Source organism: Falco naumanni, chromosome 5, assembly GCF_017639655.2.
Source record: "Falco naumanni isolate bFalNau1 chromosome 5, bFalNau1.pat, whole genome shotgun sequence".
Lineage (NCBI taxonomy): Eukaryota > Metazoa > Chordata > Aves > Falconiformes > Falconidae > Falco > Falco naumanni.
This window is the reverse complement of record NC_054058.1, coordinates 71,974,808-71,999,180: the sequence shown is the minus strand read 5'-3', so window position 1 is coordinate 71,999,180 and position 24,373 is coordinate 71,974,808. Positions and strand designations below refer to the sequence as shown.

Below are 24,373 nucleotides of genomic sequence, written 5' to 3'. Positions count from 1 at the left end.
GGGGCTCTTGGGGCTCCTCCTGTCACCCCCCCCATCCCCAGCCCGACATCCTCCATGGCATCGGGGCAGGAGTGACTCAGCCCCTGCTCCGAAGCACCGGGGACCCCCGCGCTCCGCTGGCAGCAGGGATGGAGGGGACAGCCAGCTGCCGTTCTGTCCCCGTGGCTCTGGCACAGGAACAAAAGAGCCCCCAGTTGCAGCCCAGTAGGCGCCAGATTGAACTGGGAACTCGGAGGGGTGGGGGGTGCTGGTTCTGGGGACCCTGGCGCTGGCTTGGGACTGTGCTGGACGGGACTAGGACGCACTGGGTGGCGCTGGGCTGTACTGAGCGGTACTGGGCTACACTGGGCGGTGCTGGGCGGTGCAGAGGGCCGGTCTCCGGCAGCCTGAGCGCCGGGACGGGAGAGAGAAACGGCACCACCTGCCGGTACCGGCCTCGGCCCGCCGGTACAGCCCGTCCGGTACGGACCCCCCGGCACAGCCCCAGCCAGCTCAGCCCATGCCCCGGCACGGCACGGCGCCATCCCAGCACAGCCCCGTCCCAGCCAGGACCCATCCCAGTACCGCCCTGGCCCCGGCACGGCACGGCTCCATCCCAGCACGGCCCCGTCCCAGCACAGCGCCATTCCAATACATTCCCATCCCAGTACAGTCCCGCCCCGGTACAGCACCAGCCCAGTACAGTCTCATCCCAGTACAGTCCCGTCCCAGTACCTGCCCATCCCAGTACCACCATGCTCAGGGGACAATGTCCCGCAGAGGGTCTGGTCCCTGTCTTGCAGTGCCACCATCCCGGCCCCAGACCGGAGCCCAGGGAGCGAGTGGAGAGGGGATTAAACTGGAATTGAACTAGAATAGAAAAAAATTCATTCAAACTTGCAACTTCGCGGCAGCTCGTCTCAGGCCAAGTGCAGGCAGGTAATTAACACGTCTCGTTAATGACAGCTCATGTACTGCCAGCACCGGCCCCGTGTCCCCCATGCACCCACCAGCTTCCCTTGTCCTGTGGATTTTGGGGTGCAGGGGCACCCCAGCACAGCCTGGGGAGCTCGGGTCTGTCCCCGCCTCCCCCATGCTGGTGCATCACCATGCGTCCACCAAGCGAGTGACACCCGGTGACAACTGCCACGGTCCTGCCGTGCACGGCCCTGCAATTAGTTGCCAGTTTAATTAGGTTGTTCAGCGCATTTATAGCCAACAAAGCTGGGGGGTGGGGGGGTGCCGGGGGTGGCGATCAAGAAGCCTTGGGGGGGGGGGTGTGTCCCTGCTGCAGCCTCTCCCAGCAAAGCTGGCCATGTCCGGAGCACGTGTAGGGCTGCGTGGTGGCACACTGAGACAGGCTGGGGCATTGCTCCTGCTGGGGTGGGGACCCCTAACCATGCTCAGCACCCACCTAGCACCCACTGAGCACGGGCGGCATGCAACAACCAGCAAGGAGCAAGCGAGACGTGGGCTTGCCCCACAGCACCCCATGTGCCACCCATCCCTGTCACCAGCGCGCACCCACCCGTGTCCCCTGTCCCTGGGGTGCTGGCAGGGTGCTTGTGCTGCGTGGGCTCCAGTGCAGCCGGGTGCCCGCTCCCCACCACGGTGGCCGTGGGTACCGGGGGGCATGAGGGGGCTCGGCTCTGGGCTGATTGAAGTGCGGTAATTAGCTGTCACCGCTAATTGGCAAAGTGGTTAATTAACAGCATGAGGCAGCATTGCACGGGTGGGTTTGCCACGTGGCCGGGGTGGCTGTGTGTGACACCATGTCTAGGTGCGGAGGGGTACGTGTGACATGGAGGAGTCTCTGTCCCCGTCCCCGTCCTCCCTCCCGAGGGTCCTCGGCCGCCGCGGGGCGGGGCCGCTCCGGGGGCAGGGCTGCTCCGGGGACAGCCCCGGTCCCCCGTGTCCCGGTGTTCCCATGTCCCCGCGTCCTGGTGTCCCGATGTCCCAGTATCCCCGTGTCCCCATGCCCCCGTGTCCCCATGCCCCAGTGTCCCCGTGTCCCGGTGTCCTCGAGACAGGTGACAAGACGGGGCGGTCCGGAGCCGGGGGGCGCGGGGGCGGTATCCTCCGGGGCAGTGTCACCAGCTGGGGTGGCTGTCTACCGGGGGGTGGCTGTCCACCGGGGCGGGGTCCCCCGGAGCGGTGTTCCCCCTGGGGGTGGCTGTCCCTCGTGGGTGCCGGTCCCCTGGGGCCGTGTCCCCCGGAGCGGTGTCCCCCCTTGGGGGGGCTGTCCCCCGGGGCGGTGTCCCCGGGGCGGGGGCGGTGCGTGGCTATATTTAACCCTTTGTCCCCAGAATAGCGGCAGACGGCGGGGGCGGGGGGGCCGCTCCCCACCCCCCCCGGCCCTCCCCCCACCCCCCCCCCTCCTCGCCGCCGCGGCTATTTTTAGTTCGCGCGTGTTTCCAGGGGAACCCTGATGACGCAGTGACGTCAATGCGGGTCAATCGCCGCCGCCGGGGCTCGCGCCGCCGCGCACCGGGGCCCCCCCCGCCCCCCCGGCCCCCCCCGCGCACCGCGGCGGCACCGGCAGGTAGGACCGCGGGGGTCGGGGGTGGGTCCGGGATCCTCCTGCCCCCCCCGCCCCGCCCCCGGGGCTCCCCCCTCCCCACACCCCGCAGCTCCCGGGGATGCCCCCCCTGCCCTCCCCCCCCGCCCCGTGCCCAGGGAGCACCGCACCATGCCCGGCCAGGCCCCTCAGGACCCCCTGCCCCGCGGGCCCCATGCAGTAGACACGGGGGGGGCGCTCAGACCCCCCGCCACGGCACCACAGGGGTCCCGGGAACCCCGCGCCCCCCCGGGTCACCCCGCACACACAGCGCTCCGAGACCCCATGCAATGCATGCCGGGGTCCCCGGCCACCCATCCCTAGCACCCCGAGTCCCCAGGCCCCTCTGCTGCAGCACCCTGGGACCCCCGGGACCCTGCCACCCCCCCCCTCTGCAGCACCCTGACCCCCCCCACGCACACTCTGCAGAACCCTAGGACCCCAGGACCCCCTCCGCAGCATCCCCAGGACCCCCGCATCCCCAGGAACCCCCTCTGCAGCACCCTATGACCCCGTGAACCGCACCCCGCTGTGCCCCGGCCCCCCCACCCCATGCCGTACACACCTGGGCCACCCTTGACCCCCTCCCTGCTGTGCCCCAGGATCCCCGAGTATCACCCCCCCCCCCTTCCTCTCCCATGCACTGCTCAGCGGGGCCACCCGTGAACCCCCCTGCAGCACCCCGGATCCCCACCCATTCTCCCGCGCACCCCATTAATAGGGTCACCCATGCCCCCCCCCTCCATTCTGCGTGGGGACCCCCCTGAAATGCTCCCGGGGTGCCCCTCCCTATCCCAAAGCCCCCCCCACCTGCCTGCACCTCTGTCCCACACGTCCCTGCACCCCACTGCATGCAGTGCCCCCCCCAAGTCTCCCCCATCTCGGAGGGCACAGGGGTCCCCCAGCTCTGCACTGCCTCTGGGGGGCACGCTGGCTGGCCAAGCCACGGGGATTCCCATGCCGGGCTCCATCCAGCACTGTGGTGGGGACACAGGGGGGTGGCAGTAGGGTGGCGGTCCCCTCTGCACGCCGGTGGTGTCAGAGGAGCCAACGGGCCCCAAAACCAGCCTCAGAGCCTTGCGGCGATCTAGAAAGGTCTGTGCGACACTGGCACGGGCACGCTGCCTCGCCCGCGCCCTCGCCTGCTCACACCCACCCCCGGGTGCCTGCTGGCCCCTAGGCTGGGTCCCCAGCTCCAGGGGTCTGTTGGGGAGGACAGGGGTCCTGGGGGCCAGTGGGACCAGGGTGCTTGACTTGGGTGGGTGGCGGCAGGATCCAGCCCCTGCTCCCTGGAGCTGCTGGGTGTGCTGCAGCTGCATCCCCATGTGGCTGCTGGTGCTCAGCAAGGCCACCGTCCTGTGTCCGCCCCCAAGCCCCAGGGCTCCCAAGGGTGTAGGTGAGCATGGGCCATCCCCTTGCTCTCTCAGCACAGCTCAGCAAGGCCCTGGAGCAGGTGTAGTGCCGGGCACAGCTTGCCACTGCCACAGAAAGTGACCCCCTCCAGCCCGCCCAGCCCCCCAAACCAGGGTGGAAACTGTGACCGGGGAGTGGTGGTCTCTCCACCTCCCACTGCATGACTGGGACGGCTGGCAAGGCCAGCGGAGCCTGGCAACAACCCCCCAGCCTCCTCCGATCTGGAACTGTGCAGCTTGCAAATAAATCAGGAATCAGGCGATGCCACGGCTCAGCTGCACACCAAAGCATCACCCACCCCGGCCCCACCGTGCAGGGAGATGCAGGGATCGGGCGATGCAGCCTGCAAAGCATCACCTTCTCTGTGAAGCATCTTCCCTGACACCCTGCTTGTCGGGGCCGCGGGTGGAGATGGTGCTGGGATGGAGATGGTGCAGGGATGGAGCCGATAGTGGGATGGAGATGATGGTGGGATGGAGATGATGCTGAGGTGGAGATGGTGGTGGGATGGAGATGCAGCAGCAGGGTGGAAGCAGGGCCAGGGGATGGAGATAACTGCAATGGAGAAGGGACAGGTGTGCTGCAGGCAAAGGATGGTGTCATCTTAGCTCAGGTTCAGCGTGACAGCTGATGAGGAGCTGGGCTGCTTTGCTGCGGCTCTGGGAGGCATTTTCCCCGGCTGTCCCCAGGGATTGCTCTGCCGCAGCCCCATGCCATGGGTGGCAGCACCAGGTGTCCACCACCAAAAGGCCCTCAGGGAGACCCTGTACCCTGAAAACCTCTGATGTCTCTCCCAAGAGCTGAGCTGAGGACCGACACCATCCAGCCACGGATCCATGGCCTCATCCTGCCGCCAGTGCTGGGGATATGGCTCGGAGACACAAGAATTCAGGCAGCCCTCGCCCCACCGCCAAGCAGCCAGTGCCACCAAGGATGGGATCATCTGTCAGCAGCTTCCTTACGGAACTGGAGGATGGTTGAGCCCGGCAGCCTGTGGTAATGCCGAGCACCGGCTACTCTTGCTGGCTGCTGTGGTGCCTCCTGGGCCTGGCTGGGTTTTCTGGCAGCTGAGGAAAAGGAGCTGGGCTTTGCCATTGGCGTTGGTGATGCCCGATGTGACTCATGGAGCAATGGCAGGGATCTGGGGAGCCTGCTCACTGCCAATAGGCAGCAGTGATGCGGGTCACCACAGATCACAGCTTGTGCTGGGCTTGCAGCTACCAGCAAGCATCTTCCACCAGCAAAACCCGATCCAAGACATGACCCTGCACTTCCCTGCCTGCAGCCAACATGATCCTGCACTTCCCTCCCTGCCTGCAATTGATGGGATCCTGCGCTTCCCTGCCTGCAGCTGATGGGATGCTGCACTTCCCTGCCCGCAGGCAGGGGTTGCTGCTGCCTGGTGTTCAGCCAGGCTGCTCCTCTTCTCTGTGCCACAGCCACACCGGGATGGGTCGAGTGTATCCCCATCAGTATGTGCCACGTCCTGACTCGGTCACGGCCATGTCCCCTCGGTCTGCCCAGCTCCGGTGGTACCAACGTCATTTGAGGATCCTGGCTCCTGGCACAAGGGACCCTGAGGGACCAGGGAGCACCAGGAGCCCCCTGCCCAGGCTGGGGTGCTGTGTAGCAGGGGTGCCCGCTGTAAGGGCCCCCCCCATCTCCCATGGATGCCTGCAGTGCAGTGGTACACACGTGGGGTGTCCCTATGCCTGTGGAGGGGTGGCAGTGTGCCCTGTGCTGGGCACACGGGTGACACCAGCGGCTGTCATCCCCAGCACAGGGGTCAGCCTGGGGCTGGCAGGGACCTCGGGGTGTGGGGGCCATGTCCCACTGCAGGACCCATCCCTGGGGGCTCTGCGCAGCATCGGGCATCCCAGACCCTGCATCCCTGTTGTGTCCCTCCTTGTCACCTCCTGCCATCACAGCCACCACTGCGGGCATCCCTGTCTCTCTCGGATCTTTTTGCGGTCTGGGCTTGCTGTTCCTCCCGCCAGCAGTCAGGAAGCCCTTACCCCAAAAAGTATCTGCGAGGGATCAAGTCGGCGGGGAGGCCTGCAGGGAGTCACAGACCAGGTAAGTGTGGGGACACCGGGAGGGTCCGAGGGGCTGGGGGAGCCCCAACACCCCCCAGACATGGGGACAGCCTAGGGACGGAGGGGACAGCGGGCATGGGGCAGGTGCAGAAATGCGGGAGAGTGCACAAAGCTACCCCACTCCCTGATACAGCCAGACCCCCCCAGCACTGCTGGGGGAGGGAGCGGTGGCACTGGGGCTGCCTGGGGATGTGGACCCTGCTCCACGTGGGCGAGCAGCCATTTCCCCCCTGGTGTGGGGACTCGACTGGGGAAAGGGGTCCTGGGGTAAGACCTGGTGCTGCAGCAGGGCAGCCGGGGGGTGAGACAGACTTGGGGGAGGTCACTGCACCCTTGGGACACCCCGTCACTCAGGCACAGTGGCTGCATGGGGTGACAGCTGTCTGGATGGGAACAACCAGACCAGTGTGGGGGGAGGGGTGTGTGTCTTCCTCCTGCCCCTTTCCAGAGGGGACACCAGCACCCCATGGTGCTGGCAGGCTGGGGGGCCCAGGGACTCACTGCCACCAAGGAGGGACAGCAGCCACCGTGTGCTGAGCCATGGCCAGGCTGGGCATGGCCACCTCCCGTGGCATTTTGGTGTGCCAGGCCTTCCCGTGCACGCGTGTCTGTGCGCACAGGGTGCACACACCTCTGGGTGCACAACCCACTACAGCACATCCCAAGGGGCTGTGCAGCACCACCGTATCCCTTGTCCCCTTGTCTGCCACTAACATTCATGTCCCCAGCAGAGCTGGACTCTCCCCGTCCCACAGCAGCATCAGCCGTGACCTTCAGGCCCTGCTGCACAGCTAATGACAGCTTAATTACCAAATTACTGGATGGAGGCGCTGCACAGAGATCATTGCTTCGTGGTTAATGCGGAGATGTCACTGGGATCGATCGCCCTGTCCCCTGCCCGGGGACCAGAATTGCCCAAGTGACACCCTGTAATTGCAATATTCATTGCCGGGATCCAGCCGGCAGCACAGCATGCCCGGCATCTGGCAGAGCTCCTGGCAGCAGGCAGGGGAAGGTGCCTGGAACCCAGCAGGGCACAGCAAGTTCCCGGTGCTCCCAGTTTGTGTGCCCATTGCATCCCTGGTTACCAGCATGGGCCTGCCTGCAACCCACTCATTATGGTTTCATGTGGCGCTTGCACGTATGCACAAACACGTGCACGCATGCACACACACGTGCACACGTACACGTGCACACACACATGCGTGCACACATACCCCCCATGCATGCACACACATATGCACATGCATTCACGATACTGAGCCAGGCTGGTGACACAAGGGACATGTCCCCTGCGGCAAAGCCCAGCTCTGGGCTGGGACCTCTCCAAGCAGAGCAAAGGTTTTGGGGGCAGGGGGGCAAGGACATGGCCCCTCCCGGTGGCCCCTGCCCCCCACTGTGGCACCCAAGGACTGGGAGAGGTGGCCTGGCAGGGGATCTGGTGGGACTGGGGATGTGGGTGGGGGCAGTGCTGCCTGGGAGGGACAGGGATTGGGGACACTAACGATGCTGGCTGCAGGGGGACAGAGTTTGAGGACATGAGCAATGATGGCAGTGGGGGGGGACAGGGCTTGGGGACATGAGTGGGAGCGATGCTAACTGTGGGGGACAGGGACTGGGGATGGGCAGGAGCTGGCTGTGAGAGGGACAGGGATTTGGGACAGGGCTTGGGGACATGAGCAATGCTGGCTGTAAGGGGGACAGGGATCAGTGACACAGTCAATGCTGGCTGCAAGGTGACAGGCATGGGGGACATGAGCAATGCTGGCTTTGAGGGAACGGGGTTTGGGGACATGAGTGATGATGGCTGTGGAGGGACAGGGCTTGGGGACATGAGTGGGAGCAATGCTGGCTGCAGGGGACAGGGACTGGGGTCATGAGTGATGCTGGCTGTGAGGGGACAGGGCTTGGGGACATGAGTGACACTGGCTGTGAGGGAACAGGGCTTGGCTCAGGGCTTGGGGACAGGAGCGATGCTTGCTGCAAGGGGACAGGGACTGGGGACAGGGATCGGGGACATAAGCAATGCTGACTGCAGGGGGACAGGGCTCAGGGACAGAGCCTGAGGACGTGAGCAATGGCTGGCTGCAGGACAGGGACTGGGGACATGAGCGATGCTGACTGCGGGGCACGACAGGGCACGGTGACAGTGACCAGGCAGCCGTGCTCGCTGCAGGGGACCCCGTTTGGCATCAGCGTCCCCAGGGCAGCCACCTGGGGCCCTGCCAGCAGCTGCCGGGCAGCCAGTGACACCACCGCCCTTTCCTGGAAGGGCTGTGTCAATGTTTGCGGAGTCCGGCCCACTGGGGCAGCTCATGCTCCAGCCACCGGCACCTTCCCGGCCAGCACGGTGACAGCCACACCACAGGGACCTGGGGAGCTTCTGTGGCACCTGGCTGGGCACCCTGACCCCTGGCTGGGCACCCTGGGGGGGCTGAGGACATGCACGGGGCCACACACTCGGCAGTTTCTGCAATACATTGGGGTGCTGTGGTGCGTCAGAGTGCTGCAACACATCGGGGTGCCGTGGTGTGTTGGGGTGCTGCAGTGCATTGGGGTGCTGTGGTGCATCGAGGTGCTGCAGTGCATTGGGGTGCTGTGGTGCATTGGGGTGCTGCAGCATGTACTGTGCTCCTTGGACACTCGTGCCCATCCAGCTTGCCAGGAAGGGTGACAGGGACATGTGATGGGGACATTGGCTGTCCTCTGCTCACGGCTGTGTCCCCAGACCGGGTCCTGGCTGCCTCACCTGCTAGCATCTGATGCCATGGGCATGCTCCTCACCCCCCAATAAAGCCCCCCTGTGCCACCCTGGCTGTGTCCCCACCTGACCCTGTGTGTGGATCCAGGGATGGGATCCTGTGGGTCTGGGGGCTCCAGCATCTCTGGGGACACCTGGTGACACCGGCCAGCCTCCAGTCCACTGCACCCAGCACCCATCCAGGGTGCAGAGACACCCTTAGGGCACTCCCATGACCCCTTGGCCTGGGCTTGAAGCCCCCCTGGGTGGGCTCTGTCCCTTGTCACCATCCCTGGCTTTGCAACAGGGAACAGCACCTTGTCCCGGTGTCCCCCTGCCTGCCGGGGACCCCGCAATAGGGCCAGTGTCAGGCAGGGTGAGCCCATCAGTCCTGACCACAGGAACGTGGGAGCTAATCCGGGCTGGCCATGGGCTCCCCCGGGACCGCCGGGCTCCACGGGCAGCAATCCCGCCAGCTCCAGCCGTCTCGTAAAAGCCATGAATCAGCTGGGGCTTCTCTGCACCAAAAATAACAGGGCGGGGAGGGGACACACAGTGGGAGCACCCAGGAGCATCCCAAGGGGTGGGGTTTGCCGGCTCCTGGCACACTCCCCAGGGGCCCTGAGAGTCCCTGGGATGAATCCGGCTCTGGTCCTGGCCCTGGAGGGGACCAGGCTCTGGGGACCCCCTCTTGCTGAGGGGAGCCCAGAGCATGTGGACACAGTGGCCCCAAGGGATGGGGATATGGAGGCTCAGGGGTGTGGGGGGCAGCAGCCTGTGCCCCTGCGGAGCTCAGACAGGCTGCAGGGGCTGCCCAGGGTTCTCACTGATAGTGGGGGCCCATCTCTGTCCCTGTCCCAGCCCCATCCCATCACTACCCGTTCCCCATCCCTTTCCCCATCCCACTCCCCATCCCTGTCCCCTCCCAGACCCCAGCCCAGCCCCTGCCCTGTCCCATCCTCGTCCCCATTCCCATCCCATCTCTATGCTATCCCTGTCCTTGTTCCCATCCCCACCTGCACCCCATCCCCATCCTTGTTCCATTCCCATCCTCATCCCCATCCCCACATTATCCCTCTCCTTGCTCCCATCCCATCCCCACCTCCACCCCACTCCTGTTCCCATCCCTCTCTCCATCCCATCCCCATCCCCACCCCAGGCCTTGCAGCCAGGGCACCCACCAGTGTGTCCTGCCTGCAGTCTGTCCCCGTGCCACCCCACACCCGCAGTGCCCTGTCCCCAGGGACCAGGTTAGGACAACCAGGGACCCCACTGCTCTGTGCTGCCAGGGCCCGGAGCTCCCCACAGGGCTGGCTCTGCTGGTGTGCCCTGACTCCCACCCCTGTGCCGGGGCTTGCCACCGTTTCGGTGCCAAGCTGGGGCTGCCAGCCACGGTGCAGCTGCGTGGCCTCAGGCACATCCCTGCTGTGCCTCAGTGTCCCCTTGGCTGCGGAGCGAGCAAAGGCCAGGGCTTGGCAGCACTGGGATTCTCGTGCTGCGTGCTGCCCGGGCAGTGCTGGTGCGGCGTGTGTCAGGCCCTGAGTCCCCAGCAAGAGCACGAGCAAGTCTGGCCGGTGGGCTCGGTGCTGGGCTAGGGCACATGGCAGGCACACCCCGGGGACTGTCCCTTCCTGGTGCCAATGGCTCCAACCAGTGTGGCCCCGCAGGCATTTTTGAGGCTGTGGAGCAGGATTGGACCCACTGCAGCTGCCATGAGCTGGCACAGCCCTGGCCAGGCTACAGCAGTGGAGGGGGATCCCCTGCCCTCACCCACCTGCAGGGTCCCATTTGCATCCCTGGTGTCATAGGGCACACGATGTCCCATGGTGGCATCTGGTCTGGAGTGATGGTGAATGGGACCCCCCCAGCCCGGGGGCAGGATGGCAGTGGCGGGGTGCTGTGCACCCTGTCCTGGGGTGCCTGGCCCCTGCACCCAGCCTGTCCACATCATGGCGACAGCCGGGCTCAGGAGTGACAATCCTGGACTGTTTGTCACCACCTCCATCCCTGATGTGGCCGCAGGGGACAGGCCACCAAGGTACAGGGAGGTTGTGGCTGTAGCCAGAGCCTGGGGACCTGTCAGCAGCCCCTGAGCGAGCAGAGGTGCTGTGGGGCACAGCTGCCTGCCACAGGAAGAGGACTGTCTACTCAGGTCCCTGTGGCCCTGTCACCCTCCTCGAGCTGCAGCAGGTCCTTAGGGACAAAGACCCGTGGACACTCCTAGCCCAGGGAGGGGTGAGTGGCTCTGTGCTGGGTGCAGAGGGATGCTGAGGACCTCAACCCCTGGCCCCTGATCCACTGCTGGACCCCACAGCTCCTCTGCCAGCTCTGGGGACACCCTCCCTGGGGACACCAGGCCACTCTGGGTGTGCTGGTGTTTGCCAGTGCCCGGGGTCCCCGGGGTGCATGTGCCAGGTGAGTGCTTGCCTGAGTACGTGTGGATCCACATGTGTGTGTACACCTAGATGTGTGCATGTGCACAGATGTGCATGCCCAGATGTGTGTGCCCAGGTGTGCACACGGCCAGGTCTGTATGTGCCCAGATGTGTGAGTGTGCCCAAGTGTGCACAGGGGCAGAGCTGCATGTGCCCAAATGTGCATGTGCCCAGATGTGTGTGTGCCCAGTATGTGTGTGCCCAGATGTGCACATGGCCAGGTCTCTGTGTCCTCAGATGTGTGCGCACGTGTGCCCACCTGTGGCTAGGGGCAGATCTCTGTGTACCCAAGTGTGCATCTGCCCAAGTGTGCATGTGCCAGGTGTGCGCGTGCAGATGCCCTGGGTGTCTGTGTGGTACCCAGATGTGTGCAGGCATCCAGATATGTGTGCACCCATGTGCCTGTGCTCAGTGTGTGTGTGTGCATGCTTAGGGTGTGTGTGCTGCCCTGGGTGCACAGTGCTCACCTGCTCTGACAGTGCCATCTCCTCGAGGGACACCCTGAGCTCCCACTTCCCCAGTGGGACCACCAGGATGCGTGTGCCTAGTGTGGGTTCAACACCCTCCTCAGCCAGGTCGCACATGTAGCCATGTGTGTGCATGTGTGTGCAGGGCTGCACGCACACCTGCCCAGCACACTGCCGAGGTGTGCATGCAGCTGTGCGTGTCTTTGCCTGCAGCCCGTGCCCGGGCACCCCCACAGTGGGGCAGGGAGGGGGGTTGCACCCTACAAAGCCCTGCACACCCACCTGCGCCCAGCCCAGCTAGCAGGATGCTGGATCTGGGTGCTTAGTGCACCCCAGCCTGGATGGAAGGGGGTCCCCAGCCTCTTTTGCCCCAGCATGCATGCCCCAATCTGGGGCAGATTGGGTTGAAAAGGGGGCAAGTCCAGGTGGGATATGGAGTTGGGGGGGCACCCCCTGCTCCCTGGGGAGCGCCCAGCCTGGCAGGCACGTGTGCATGTGTGGGCGGCGTGTGTGCATGTGTGCACGGCGCTGGTGCATGTGGATGTGTCACGCTGCACACGGACGGGGCTGCTGCTCACCTGGGCACGTAGGCACGCAGGGGACTCCTGCCCGGCCATGGGGCAGGCTGTGGGGCACACTGTGCAGTGGGGCTGGACGGTAGACCGTAGGGCACACTGTGGGGCAGGGTCCCTTGGCACTGGGGTGTTGGTGTGTGGGTCCCCCAGGCTCTTGGGGTTCCCCTGGCTCTTGGGTGCTGGCCCCGGGGCCGTGCTCCCTGCAGCTGCAGCTTGTCCCCTCGGGACCCGCCATGCCCCGGGTCACCCCCATGCTCAGTGCCTCTGTGGACCCCCCTCCCCATGTGTGCGCTGGGATCCCCACTGCACGGTGCATCCCTGGGACCCCATCTGTGCTCCCCATGCCCCGGGACGCCCGTGCTCAGTGCATCTCCTGGCCCCCGGTGCTCCGTGTGTCCTTGGGATCCCCCCGTGCTCGGTGCATCCCCAGACCCCCGTTCTCCTTCTGCCCCCTCGCCCCCCGCCCCTGGCCGGTGCACCCCTGAGTCGCCGCGGGGGGCTGTGGCCGGGCAGCGGGACGGACAGCGGGATGGACAGCGGGACAGCGGGACGGACAGCGGGATGGGCAGCGGGATGCACAGCGGGACAGCGGGACGGGCAGCGGGGCCACCGTCGGGCGGGGGCGGGGGCGGGCAGCGCCGTTGTGCAACGGCCCCGCTCCGCTCGCTATATAGGGGGGGCCGCGGGGCATGGAGCCATCGTCGCGACCAGACCGGACCCACCGGACGGCCCAGGTAAGCGGGACACCCCCCCGCCATGGGGCTCCCCCTGCCATGCGACCCACCTTCTCTCGGGACACCCTGTCCTGGGACCCCTCCTTCCTCAGTAACACTCCCACGATGGGACCCGCCTTTTTCGTGGGACCCCCCTGCCATGGAACCTCCCTTCTCCTGGGACCCCTCCTCCCCGAGGGAAATCCTGTCCTGGGGACCTCCCTGCCCCCATGACACCCTTACCATGGGACTCCCCCTTCTCCTGGGATATCCCCCCCAGGACACCCCTGCCCCGGGACACCCCGGCTCCGGGACACCCCCTCAGCTCCCCAGGCTGCTGCCACAGGGAACCAGGGCTGCCCCACCCCGAGGGACCTCCCAGCCCTGGGGCTGCAGGGTGGGGGGAACCCCAAGTGTCCCCCCACCACCCCAGGGGATGTGCAGCGACACTGTTCTAGGCCTGGCCGACAGCTACAGACCCCCCCGAGGGGCTCTGGGTGCCCCCTTAGCCCGGGACAGGTGGGCAGCGTGCTGAGCCGGCTTCACCTGCTCGATGCCCGGCACAGCACCTCGGGGACAGGCTGTCCCTGTCCCCAGGGACCATTGCCAACTCCGCCCCCGCCCTGGCCAGCAGGGAAACTGCCAGCCGTGTCCCCCAGTACGGGGAGATGCCCGAGCATCCCGCATTCCCCAGGGGGCTGCCGTCCGTCCCCCCGTCCCCGCCCCCCCCCCCCCCCAGCCCTGCGGGCCCCTCCTGCCCAAACCGGCAGGGTGGTGACACGGGGGTCCTGGCAGAGGTCCCCATATCCCCCTGTTACTGGCTCTCTCATTCCAGGTTCAGCAAGTGAGTGCGAGTCTCCGGTGAGTACTGGGGTGGGAGCCCGCTCCCCCCTGCCCCCGTGTCCATCCCCCATCCCTGTGTCCCTGTCCTGTCCCCATCCCCAAGCACCGGGTGACAGGGACACGTGCCACCCCAGAGTCCATCCACTGCCTGTGCTCCTCACTTGGCCTCATCCTGCCCACTAAGAACAGGGGTCCCTGGGGAGTGGACACAGCACTGGGGGGCCAGCACCCACTCCTGGCCCTCCAAGCCCCACCCCGCCTCAGAGCAGCGTCCTTTGTCACCAAGACTCCGGTGACAGACCTGCACGGTCACAGTCATGGGTGGCTGAGGTGGCGCTTGCAAAAAGGCAGCTCTGGAAAGGTGGCGGGGCACAGCTGTGCTGGCACATGCTGAGGGGGACACGGTGGCACGGTGACGGGCACCTTGCTCCAATTGTCCCAGGGCCTGGCACACGGCGGGGATGTGGCTGTCCACGTGCCATAGGCACCACTTCCCCCGTCTCCCTGGGCATGTCATCACACACCTCCACCTGCTCCCACCTCCTGGGGGGTGCCGGCTGCGGGAGCACACATGGCTTGGGGACCCCCATCTTACCAGGGTGTCCCTTCCCTATGACAACCCACCACGGGAGGACTTGCCCCTTTGTCCCCTGGGATGAGGGATGCAGATGGCATGTGTCCCCAGTGAGGGGTCAGAGCACCCCACATGTCCCCTGTTGAACAGAGGGGACACATTTTTGTGGTGCAGGAGCACCTGACCCCCTTCATGCCACCCGGTGCAGAGCCTGGCAGGATGCAGTGGCCTGGCATGTCCCTCTGGGGTGTCCTGTGGCTGTGGCTGCCGCTGGCCAGTGGCCATCCCGTCCGGCTGGAGAAGGTCCGGGCGGACACCAGGAACCTCACCCGCACCCTCAGCGCCCGCATCCAGCAGCTGCAGGCGAGGCCTGGCCCGAAGGGGGGGCGCGGGGCTCGGGGGAGGGGCACCCCCTCATGAGACCCTCCCATGTCTGGAGTCACACAGGGGAGGGGGCTGGGGTGTGAGGTGGGGGGTCCTGTGCTCCAGGGTGGTCCCCGGGCGAGGGGGGAACACCATGGGGAGGGTCCCTAGGGAGGGATGCCTACAGCTGGGAGGGTGTCTGTGCCCCAAGGGATGCCCAGGGATGGGGGTGCTCTGGGGCCCAAGGGTCAGGGACCCACAAGGACCCATGGCTGGGTGGGGGGCTCTGTGCCCCAGATTGATGGGGGGTCCCCAGGGAGCTTCACTCATGGCTAGGTAGGATGGTGGGGTTCTGTGCCCCCGCTGGGGGGTCCCCAGTGACCCATGGCTGGGTGGGATGGGGGGGGCTCTGTGCCCCAGCTGGGGCTCCCCAGGAAGGGTTGCCCACAGCAGGCAGACCCCCGCCCGAGCCCTAACTCCCCCTGCTGCCCCCCCAGCTCTTTCCCCTGAGCCTGAAGATCAGTGGGCTGGAGGCCATCCCCGGGGAGGGGGCTCCCGAGGGGCTGGGGGCCATGGATCACCGCCTCCAGCTCTTCCAGCGCCTGCTGGGTGGCCTGGCAGCAGGCAGCCTGCCGCTGGCCCAGATCGCCAACGACATGGAGAACCTCCGCAGCCTCCTGGCCGCCCTGGCTGCCCACCTGGGCTGCCCCCTGCCCCGCGCCCCCCCGGCACCCCCAGGTCTGCCCGACCTGTTAGCCGAGGCACCCCACACCGCTGCCGGGCTGGCCCTGGCACGGCTCCGCATCTGCCTGGACGGCATCGCCGCCCGCCTCGACAGCCTCCCCGCCTGCTAGGGACACCATGGGGACCTCCCGCCCGGGCAGAGGCACGCTGGGCTGAGCCCTCAGCCCAGGGCCACAGCTGTCCCCACGCACGGGCACGGCCAGTCTGGCACAACCAGCACCAGAGAGAACTCCAGTCGCATGACTTCCTCCTTTTCTATGATATTAATATTATTAATAATTTTATTATTGTTATTAATTTTGTTGCTATTATTGCCATTATTATTATTGCTATTATTATCAATTATTCAGTATTTGTATTTATTTCTCCCACATTTATTTAAAATAAAGCAAGTTTTCCAGCAGTGCCGTCCCATGTCTCTACTGACTCCACTTGGCACCGGGCCCGGGCTGGGTGCCAGGCTGGGTGCTGGTGTCACCACCACTGGGGTCCCCAGGGAGCCAGGGTTCAGGGTGTTGGGGGGGGGGTCAAAACATGTCCCCCGGGATGTGGCAGGGCAGGGAGGGATGAAATCAAAGCCCCAAGACAACCCACCAGGCGAGCACAGCCACCCTGACCCCCCAGGACCTGGTGGCTTCGCCACAGCTTCAGCCACAGAGCACAGGGGATGGGGTGTCTCCCCCAGATGCCACAGGCTGGACTAGGGACCCCCAAAGGAGGGCAGGGGGTGTCCCCTAGCCCAGTAGCTGGGGACAAAGGACCCCGGGGACATAGGAGCGTGCGAGGACACGGTGCCAGCTGACTCAGGCCCTGGCAGCTCGGCAGTGGTTTATGAGCTGGTCGGTGGCTTCCCAGCTTGGCCTCCCCGGCCTGGTGTGACCCTGACACCTCCGGGGACCCGGGGGGGACACCCGGGGACACATGGTGGGGAGGTAGACTCAGAGCTCCAGGCTCCCTGGGCCTGGCAGAGCAGCCATGGGGTGTGGGGTGCCAATGGTTGGATCCTCCCGGCCCCCAGCCCTGGGAAAGTGGGGCCAGGGACGGGGCCAGGGAGGGGACAAGGAGGGGGACAGCACAGAGCTGTCTCACTGTCCCCCGTGCAGGGCTACACCTGGCCCTGCCCCAAATCCCTGGTCTGCTACCCGTCATCCCTTGTCCCTGTCCTTCGTGCCTGGTCCCCATCCTTGGTCTCTGGATTTTCCCCCTCATCCCTATCCCTGGTCCCAGTCCCTTGTCTCCTTGTCCCCATACCTTGTTCCTGGTGCTGCGCGCCCCAGCCCAGACCCCTCTCACCCTCCCCAACAGGACCAGAGGAAGATTTTTCTGGTCCAGAGACCCCAGCACTGTCCCCTCCCAGCCCCATGGCAGGGACCCCCCAGCTCTGCGGGCTGCCCAGCGTGGGGGTGGCTGTGGGGCAGCGGCAGGTCCCAGTGGCCCAGACGCACGTCGCTCACGCTGTGGGAGAGGCTGGAGGCCACTGGCCAGGTGAGGCCGGCTTGGCCTCGAGCCCCAGCACAGCTGCGGCGGCCGCTGACTCAGCCAGGACCCCACCTGCCCCCCCCCCCCCCGCCGAGCCATGTGCTGAGCCGCACGGACACCCACTGGGGGACTGACCCACGGACCCCCCCAACCCCACTGGGCCAGTCTTAAATAATGGGGCTCCACTTCCCCTCACCCCACAGGCACCCCAATTACTGCTCCCCCCCCCCCCCCAAGGACCAGAGCACCCTGTCTGGGAGCACCCCCAAACCCTCCCTCCTGCCCCCTCAGGCCATGGGGCTGCAGCCCCACCATACCCTGGGCCATCAGGTCGAGGGGGCTGTGACCACCCCAGCTTGGCCCCCAGGGCTGGGGGGCTTGGGGGGACCTCCAGGAGCTGTAGGTGAGAAGAGGACTCTTCCTCCAAAAAGCTCTTTATTAAAATATATTTATATATTTTTACAACACCCTGTCGCTGACAAGGTAGGGGGTGCTAGGAGGGGAACAACGGCCCCTCCCCCCAGCCCTGCCCCAGAGGGTCCCAAACCACATGAACCCCCCTGGGAGAGGAGGGGGAGGGATGGGGGCACCCCCAAAAACCCAGGGGGATGACAATGGGGGCACCTCCAAAACCCAGGGAGGGGACAAGGGCTTGGTCCTTTCACCCCAGCAGGTCTCCCAATGGGACAGCACCCTGACCCCACGATGGGATGTGACACCAATGACACACACACCCACCCAACCACAGAGCAGCACCCATGGGCAGGGGGGCAGGGTGCCCGGGGTCTCAGCTCTCAAACCACTTGCTCCTCTTGGGTGTGGGGGCATCACTGCCCAGGATCTTCCTCTTGTATCGCTCCACCAGCTCGCTGAACCGGGCCTCGGAGCCCCCACCCTCCTGCCGCCGCTGTTTTGCCTGCAGGCAGAGGCCAGAGGGGAGGATGGGGGTCCCTGGACACCCCCACCCCACAGTGCCAAGCTGGGCAAAGCCAAAGTCCCTGAGCACTGCTGGGTGGTATGCAAGAGAAACAGGGGGGCCTAGGGGGTGCAGTAATGTGGGAGAAACGACCCCACCACTCCCTGTTGCACCCCCTGATTAGAAGGATCTGACCCCAGACTAGCTGGGGGGGGGGTGCACGCAAACCCCCCATCCCTACCTGGGTAGGGGCCTCCTTGCGCTTCTTCTGCCGCTGGACTTTGGCCTTGGGCTGCTTTGTGGGGAGGGGTTTCACCTTCCCCTTGTCACGCTTCCTGCGTGGGGCAGAGCAGAAGGGCGCCCGTGGGCACTAGGTACACCCATGGGTGCCACGCGGTACCCAAGGAGCTGCCCACCAGCACCCAAAGCCACGGCCCCCCCAGGGAGGGAAGGGAGAAGCCAAGAGACACCAAGAGGAGCACCAAGGCTGGGGGACAAGGGGGTGTGCCCCCTGCTCTGCCCGTACCTGATTTTGGGCCCGCGGTGTGAGGGCAGCGCCAGCACCTTCTTCCTTGTGGTGCCGTCTGGCAGCTCCACCCGCTCCACCTGTGCCTCTGTGCGGAAGCCGGACCAGGGTACAGCCTCCTGTCCCCCCACCAGGGATCCGCAGGAACCCTTGGCTCCTTTGGAGAGGGGTTTTTTCCTTCCCTGTTGCTTTTTAGGGGGTCCCGCTGGCTCGGCTACCCCGGCAGCAGCCTGTTCCTTCTCCACTGGCTTTGCTTTCAGCTTGAGCTGTGGGGGAACAGCAGGTCAGTGCCAGGAGCAGCCCCGGGGAGCAGAGACCCTCCAAGTGGGTGGCAAGGTGGGGGGACACACCTACCAGGCTGCGCTGGGCTCGCTGCTCCTTCAGCTTCAGCTTCCGACGATCCTCCAGCGAGAACTCCACAATGGGCCGCTGTGGGTAGAGCAAGGGGTGGGGGCAGGCCATGGTGATGGCAGGAGGCAGCCCCCCCCATAAGACCAGGAGCACCCCCAAGACCCCGGAATTGCCCTGCTTGTGGCCCCAGGGGGCAAGTGGGGTGATGGGGAGAGCCCCACAGGGTGGGAGGGAAGTGGGGGAGACCCCATGGGGCTATAGGGTGATGGATGGGGGGGGGGCGGAACCTGAAAGGGGATGGGGGCAGACCCCATGGGGCCCTGTAGGGCAGAGGGAGGGGATGGGGACACCCTGGTGCTGGGGAGGGGGGCATTACGAGGGGTAAGGGTGCAGGGGGTGGTGAAAGGAAATAGGCTTTGCGGGGGGGGCCATAAGGTGTAGGGTTTTGAGGGGGGCTGTGGGGATCCCACACAACAGGGTCATGAGTGAATCCCACACGAGGTCATGGGAGACAAGGGGGACTTGGGAAGAGGAGGACATGGTAGACCTCCTCCACCATCCCAGGGGTGGCCAGCCCCCACAAACCTCCCCCCTGCCCCAAGGGATGCACCCACCTTTTGGGGCCCGAAGAGGCGGGGATTGTTGTTGATGCTCCGCAGGGCGGCCAGTGCCTGCTCGTGCTCCCCAAATTCCACGAAGGCGTAGCCCAGGGACTGCCCCTTGCCCCGCAGCTCCCGCATCACCCGGCACTGAGGGGGGGGCACAGCATCGCCTTGCCAACCCACACCAAGGACCTCCAGCCACCACCAGGACCTGCAGGTCCACTGCACCCTGGGACACCTACCTCCTCTGCACCCCCAAACCCTCCCTGGAGGGAACATGACCAGGGGCACCCACTTGCTCTGCACCCTCAGCCACCCCCAAACAGGACACAGAATACAGGGGGACACAGCAGGGGGGGGAAACAACACCGCCTCTGCACCTTTAGTCACCCCCAAACCCTCCCCGAAGAGGACATGGGGGGACATCCACTTGCTCTGCACCCCCAGCTACCCCAAAACCCACCCCAGAGGGAACAAGGGGTGCACCCCCACCTGCTCTGCACCCCCAAACCCATGCCAGAGGGGACACAGAGCACAAGGGGACACCGGAGCAGGGCAGGGCCGGGGGACACGCACCTCCTTGATGTGCACAGCCTTGCCCCTGCCAACCACCTGCAGCAGCAGGCGCCGGAGTCGGATGCTGTCCACAGCCTTGGGCAGGTTGTGGACACAGAGCCGTGTGCGGGACACGAAGATGTTCTGGTCCCGCAGTTTCTGGTACTTGAGCTCCTCGAACTGGGAGAAACAAGGCTGTGAGTGAGGCCTGTACCCCCCTGGAACACCTGAGACGCTGTCCCCAAGCTGTCACAACTCCTGGGGTCTGCTCAAGGCTCACCCGTGCTCGCTTGGCCATATCAGCATCACTCACACCCTCTGCAGCCTTTGTCCCAGCTCGGATCACTGCAGGGGGTGCAAGATGGGGGGTGTTGGCAAGGGGGTGGGCAGTGAGAAAGGCAGGCAGTGCCCAGGACACCCCCAGGGCCAGTACTCACAGCCTTCGCGGGCCAGGTAGAGGTTTCGGGTGCCCGTTGGCTTCTTCACCTTTTGCCCACGGAGTTTCTGGGCTTCCTCACGGCTCACAGCCAGGTCAATGCGGAGCAGCCGCCCGTCCAGCCGCAGCCCCCCGCCCTGCAAAGGGGCACAGCTGGGGGTGTGGGGGGCAGCTAGGACCTCACACCACCCAGGCAGGGATCCCAGGGGCTGGAATCACCCCAGAGAGAGAGGGATAATGCCACAGGCATCCCCCAAACCTGCAGTGGAAGGGCTGCTACCATCCCCAAGCCCCCAGGGAGGTCCCTTGCTGCCCCACTCACCTCACTCTCCTCCTGAGCAGCCTGCAGACATTTCTGGGCAGCTTCTTGTGTCAGGAACTGGGCAAAGGCACAGCCTGGGGATGGAGAAGGGCTCAACAAGGGGACAAGAACAGGAGGGGTGCCTGTGTCCCCCTGTGCAGAATGCCCCCCCTCCTGCTGCCTGTTACCTTTGGAGTGCTCTGTGTCAGGGTGCAGTACGATACGGACGTATTTGAGGTCCCCAAACTGCTGCAGCATCTCCCCCAGCGCCTCCTCCTCCGTATCGAAGGAGAGATTCCTGCCATTGCAGAGGACTGTCAGGGGCTGCCACGGCATGCAGCCCCCTTCCCCAGCATGCCCCCAGCCCAGATCCGTCAGCACAGTGTGGGGCGCCCCACTCTGCACCCCAAGAGCCCATGCCAGCCCTCATCCCAGTGCTCACCGGATGAAGACAGTCTTGCCCTCGCTCACATCTGATGAGAGTTGCCGTGCCCTACCCTGCTGCTTCTTGGGCACAGCTCTCCCTGGAACCACAGAAGATACAGTGGTTGGTGCCCTGTGGCTGCACTGCAGCAGTTCCCTGACCCCAGGAAAGCCCCCCAGCTGCTAACCCAATCACCCCGCCTGCAGCAGCCCACCCTGCCAGATTCATCCACCCAGAGTGGCACAGACCTTCCTCCTCTTCTTCGTCCTCCTCATCATCTGAGTCTTCCTCCTGCTTCCTATCATCCTCGCTGCCTGCTTCATCATCATCCTCCTCCTCCTCATCGCTGCTGTCCTTGGCTGCTGTCCCCTTCCCAGGCCTGTTATAGCCAGGGCAGAGCTGGCCTAGCCCCGCAATAGCCCTGAGCAGGGCTGGGGGGACAGGTCTCTGTCCAGGGGTCCCTCAGGGGGACAAGCCCAGGGCTCCATCCCAGAGCCCTGCAACAGGGGCCTGCACCCCACAGCAAGGCTAAGACCCCCAGGATCACCCCCATCCCTTCCCCGCTAGGAGAATCTTTTCTCTCACTCACCACCCTCGTGCCTGGGACAAGGAAGGCTTGATCTTAATCTTTCCAGCCATTTTTTTATCTTTCTTCTCTTCTTCTTCCTCTTCCTCCTCCTCCTCCTCTTCTTCCCCTTCCTCCTGTTCTTCCTCCTCTTCTTGTTCTTCCTCCTTCTCCTCAGCATCACCCAGACTCTGCTCTTTGCCCTCCCTAGGTTCCTCCTCCTTGCTCTCTGTGGTGTGTGATAAAAAGGGATGAGAAGGGACAGTCACCCCCAGTGACCCACTCTAAGACCAGCAGTGGGGGCAACCGTTCCCCAGGCCGCCAGGTGGGGGGGCACCCAGCCAGGCCCAGAGCCACACTAGGGGAGCCAGGACCCTCACCATTGGGCTGACTGCCCTGCATCGCCTGGTACTTGTCCTTGGCCACGGCCCAGTCTACCGCCACCGGCCGCCCTAGGGAAGCAAAGGGATGCGGGGGCACGCTGTCAGTGTTGCCCCCGGCAAACCAAGGCTGCCCAGGGAGTCTCCTGAAGCCCCCCAGGGAGGGGGAAAGAAGGAAGGGGGTCTCACCCCAGAGAGCCCCACTGCAGCAGGGGAAAAAGGGTAGAAACACAGCCAGACCTTTGATCTCCTTCATGTTCATCCCCCGGAGTGCCTTGGCTGCTTCCAGCATGTTCCCAAACTGCACAAAGGCGAATCCCCGCATCTTTCCATCTGCAAGAGCCAGGAGAGCTGCTCTGTGCCTGCCGACAGCTGCCCCTCCATGGCCAGGGCCAGCCTGTAAACACAGGGGGGGGCACCACCCCAAAAATGGTCCCCGGCAGGGGCTCACCTGGCTTCCTGGGGATGTTCACCTCCAGTACTGTGCCAAAGGGTGAGAAGAGAGACTTCAGGTTGTCCTCAGAGCACTGCGGAGGGACCAACCAGGTGAGGGAAGGGGCTGGGGGGGCCCCAGGAGCTAGCAGCACCTGCCAGGATGCTCCGTGGGGGCAGTCAGGGATGTGGCAATCCCTCCCTGCATCCCCTGGGGTCATGCCAGCCCCAGCTGGGGGCAGGATGTGGGGCTGGACCCCTGTACCTTGAAGCTGAGGTTGCGGATGATCAGCCGGGCTTTCCTGGAGGCAGCCTTGGGCTTCTTCAGTCTTTGGGGGACTGCGGCAGCAGCTTTGGGGGCCTCTGCAGCGTAAAGAGTGGGGACTCACGGACAGCACAGCCCAGGGATGGACCCAGGGCAGCTGCCAGTCCTTGAGAGTGCTGGCAGGGAAAAGGACCCCCAGCTCACCCACTGCTGCTTCCTCCTTCTGCTGTAGCTTCTTCCTCCCCTCCCTGAGCCTCTGCCGGGCCAGCGTCACACTGAGCCGACGTGCACCAAGGACAGTGGCCTCCTGCAGAGCTCGCTGGGCATCCTCAGCCAAGGAGTAGGTGACATAGCCAAAGCCACGACAGGTCTTGGTGCCTGGGGGCAGCAGGGAAAGCAGTGAGGCCCTGCAGCCCCCCCCCTCCCCCTCCCCTCCTCCCCAGCTGTCACGGTCAGGCCATTCCCATCCCTGGGGCCATACTCAGTCTCCAGCTGCCCCCTGCAGGGCTCCTCCTGACTGCCCTGACAACCTGCACCCTCCAACTCAGCCCCTCAAAATGCCCACCAGTCCCCCCTGCATCTTCTCCCAAACCTCACAGGCTCCCCCAACCTGCCTCTGCCCCCCGATCTCCTGTCCCAATCCCCAATACTCCAAATAATTAGTTCTCCTGACTACCCCCCTCAACCTGCAGTCCAGCACTGACCTCCACCTCCCAACATCCCCCCTTCCAGCCCTCTGCTCCATCCTGATCCCCCCAAATTCCTGCTCCCAAATGGGTCTGCTCCCAGTACACACATCCCTGCTCCCCCATAATTCCCATCCACCATGTGCCAGTCCGTCCCTCCCCAAAATCCTCCCAGCCCATGGCTTCGGGTGCCCCCATCCCCATCCCTGCCCCAGGCCTCCTCCATGATTCACACACACAGACACACACCGATCCCCAGGCTACACCAGACATCCCAGACCACAGACCCAGGCCCCCCTAGACCCCCGGCCCCGCCCAGGCTCCCCCAGGCCCCGGCCCCAGGCCTCAGCCCCACCAGACGCCGGTGCCTGGGCCCTCCCCCCGCCCCAGGCCTCGTCTTCCGGCTACCCCAAGCCCCGTCCCGCGACCCCCCCCGACCCTTCTCGGTGACCACGAAGCAGCGGCGGAGAGGCCCGAGGCGGCCGAAGAGACCCTCGAGGTCGGCAGCGGTGGCGGTGGCGGGCAGCCCCCGCACCAGCACGGTGCGGCCCGGCGCGGGGCCCGGCGCGGAGCCCCCGGCCGCCGCCATCGTGGGCACGCGCCGCGCGGTGGCTGCCGGGAGGCCGGCGGGGGCGGGGCCTGCCGAGGCGAGTGGCCCCTGGCGGCGCGGCGGGGAACCGCGGGGTCCGGTGGGGGCGGGGAGAACGGTTGGGGGGTCCCAGCCCAGAGAGCCGCGGTGGGGTACAGGGGGGCATCCCCGTGGCCGTGGGACAGGGAGCGGGGGGTGTGTGTGTCTCCTCGCTGTGGGTTGCCCCAGGTGGGGAGGGATCGCGGGGGTCCCGCGGGGTCACACTCACATCCTTCGCACGTGGCACTTTATTGGGTACACGGGCGGGCCGGGGGGGGCGCCGGCCCCACATGTCCCCCCAGCGCTGGGGAGCCTTGGCAGAGGGGGG

At 65.5% G+C, this 24,373-nt stretch overlaps 2 protein-coding genes across 5 annotated transcripts; one reads left to right on the top strand and one right to left on the bottom strand.

Annotated features, from left to right (window-relative positions):
* The first annotated feature begins 12,855 nt into the window (after nucleotides 1-12,855).
* Nucleotides 12,856-16,760, top strand: LOC121089498 (leptin). 4 transcript variants are annotated; one of them, XM_040596776.1, is made up of 4 exons: nucleotides 12,856-12,996; nucleotides 13,811-13,836; nucleotides 14,601-14,755; nucleotides 15,253-16,760. In XM_040596776.1, exons 3-4 carry the CDS (start codon nucleotides 14,612-14,614, stop codon nucleotides 15,607-15,609), a joined length of 501 nt encoding a protein of 166 aa, XP_040452710.1. In that variant the 5' UTR covers nucleotides 12,856-12,996; nucleotides 13,811-13,836; nucleotides 14,601-14,611; the 3' UTR covers nucleotides 15,610-16,760. The 4 variants fall into 4 exon arrangements, with proteins under 4 accessions (XP_040452710.1, XP_040452709.1, XP_040452708.1 ...); XM_040596775.1 differs by having other exon boundaries at nucleotides 12,857-12,996; nucleotides 14,567-14,755; XM_040596774.1 differs by having other exon boundaries at nucleotides 12,859-12,996; nucleotides 13,811-14,755; nucleotides 15,253-16,759.
* Nucleotides 16,761-17,396: 636 nt separating this feature from the next.
* Nucleotides 17,397-24,031, bottom strand: RBM28 (RNA binding motif protein 28). The gene is made up of 19 exons (XM_040596506.1): nucleotides 23,856-24,031; nucleotides 22,936-23,109; nucleotides 22,732-22,829; nucleotides 22,486-22,561; nucleotides 22,275-22,367; nucleotides 22,035-22,106; nucleotides 21,679-21,883; nucleotides 21,338-21,468; nucleotides 21,108-21,189; nucleotides 20,854-20,963; nucleotides 20,687-20,760; nucleotides 20,366-20,501; nucleotides 20,209-20,273; nucleotides 19,950-20,108; nucleotides 19,386-19,520; nucleotides 18,775-18,849; nucleotides 18,421-18,686; nucleotides 18,136-18,229; nucleotides 17,397-17,894 (listed from the first exon to the last, which is right to left on the bottom strand). Exons 1-19 carry the CDS (start codon nucleotides 24,004-24,006, stop codon nucleotides 17,766-17,768), a joined length of 2,325 nt encoding a protein of 774 aa, XP_040452440.1. The 5' UTR covers nucleotides 24,007-24,031; the 3' UTR covers nucleotides 17,397-17,765.
* Nucleotides 24,032-24,373: the final 342 nt, after the last annotated feature.

Excerpts from the sequence above, each read along its gene's own strand:
- LOC121089498 (XM_040596774.1), top strand. The coding sequence starts at position 14,525 with ATGTCCCCTGTTGAACAGAGGGGACACATTTTTGTGGTGCAGGAGCAC. Across the intron at positions 14,756-15,252 it reads CCCGCATCCAGCAGCTGCAG|CTCTTTCCCCTGAGCCTGAA; the intron begins GCGAGGCCTGGC and ends CTGCCCCCCCAG.
- RBM28 (XM_040596506.1), bottom strand. The coding sequence starts at position 24,006 with ATGGCGGCGGCCGGGGGCTCCGCGCCGGGCCCCGCGCCGGGCCGCACC. Across the intron at positions 22,562-22,731 it reads TCCGCAACCTCAGCTTCAAG|TGCTCTGAGGACAACCTGAA; the intron begins GTACAGGGGTCC and ends GTCCCTCCGCAG. Across the intron at positions 21,469-21,678 it reads TTGTCCCAGGCACGAGGGTG|GCCTGGGAAGGGGACAGCAG; the intron begins GTGAGTGAGAGA and ends TGGCTATAACAG.